Here is a 447-nt window from a genome sequence, read left to right on the forward strand (position 1 = left end):
TGCTTGAAGTAGTAATAGGGAAACTGCCATTTATTGGCCATATTTTCCCTTTCCAAAGTTCATATTCTTATGTATATATTACTAATCCTTTTTCACAAATTAACTTCACAATCATTGTCTTGGCTTCCTTCATGAGCAGAGTGACTTATTCTTCTCACTTTTTCCAGGTGATCGTGTTGTAAGTGTAAACGGGGAGAGTGTTGCGACCCAGAGCTACCAGCAGGTTGTAAGCACCATCCAGCGTTCTCCACCTGTGCTCCAGCTTATGGTAGTGCCCAGGGAGGAGGACCTTTTGCAACAGGTGGGTCTTTGTGAAATCAGTGCATAATACTTTCCTAGGTTTATATAAATGTTATGGCAAGTAATATCCCTTAAACTCCTTTGAATACATTTCGTTTATATTCTATAAGATGTGTTGTATAGTTTGATCCTTGTGACATCAAGACC

The 447-nt window shown here is 39.4% G+C and overlaps 1 protein-coding gene across 1 annotated transcript in view; it reads left to right on the forward strand.

The window, feature by feature from the left end:
- LOC119587013 (rho GTPase-activating protein 21-like) overlaps nucleotides 1-447 on the forward strand; it is a gene marked incomplete at its 5' end in the record, with an annotated part of 201687 nt that overhangs the window by 33366 nt on the left and 167874 nt on the right. Inside the window, 1 exon segment of the mRNA XM_037935760.1 lies at nucleotides 168-301. Within this exon segment, the coding sequence (XP_037791688.1) occupies nucleotides 168-301 (134 nt within the window).

The sequence above is a fragment of the Penaeus monodon genome, chromosome 22, assembly GCF_015228065.2.
Source record: "Penaeus monodon isolate SGIC_2016 chromosome 22, NSTDA_Pmon_1, whole genome shotgun sequence".
In the NCBI taxonomy this organism is placed as follows: Eukaryota; Metazoa; Arthropoda; class Malacostraca; order Decapoda; family Penaeidae; genus Penaeus; species Penaeus monodon.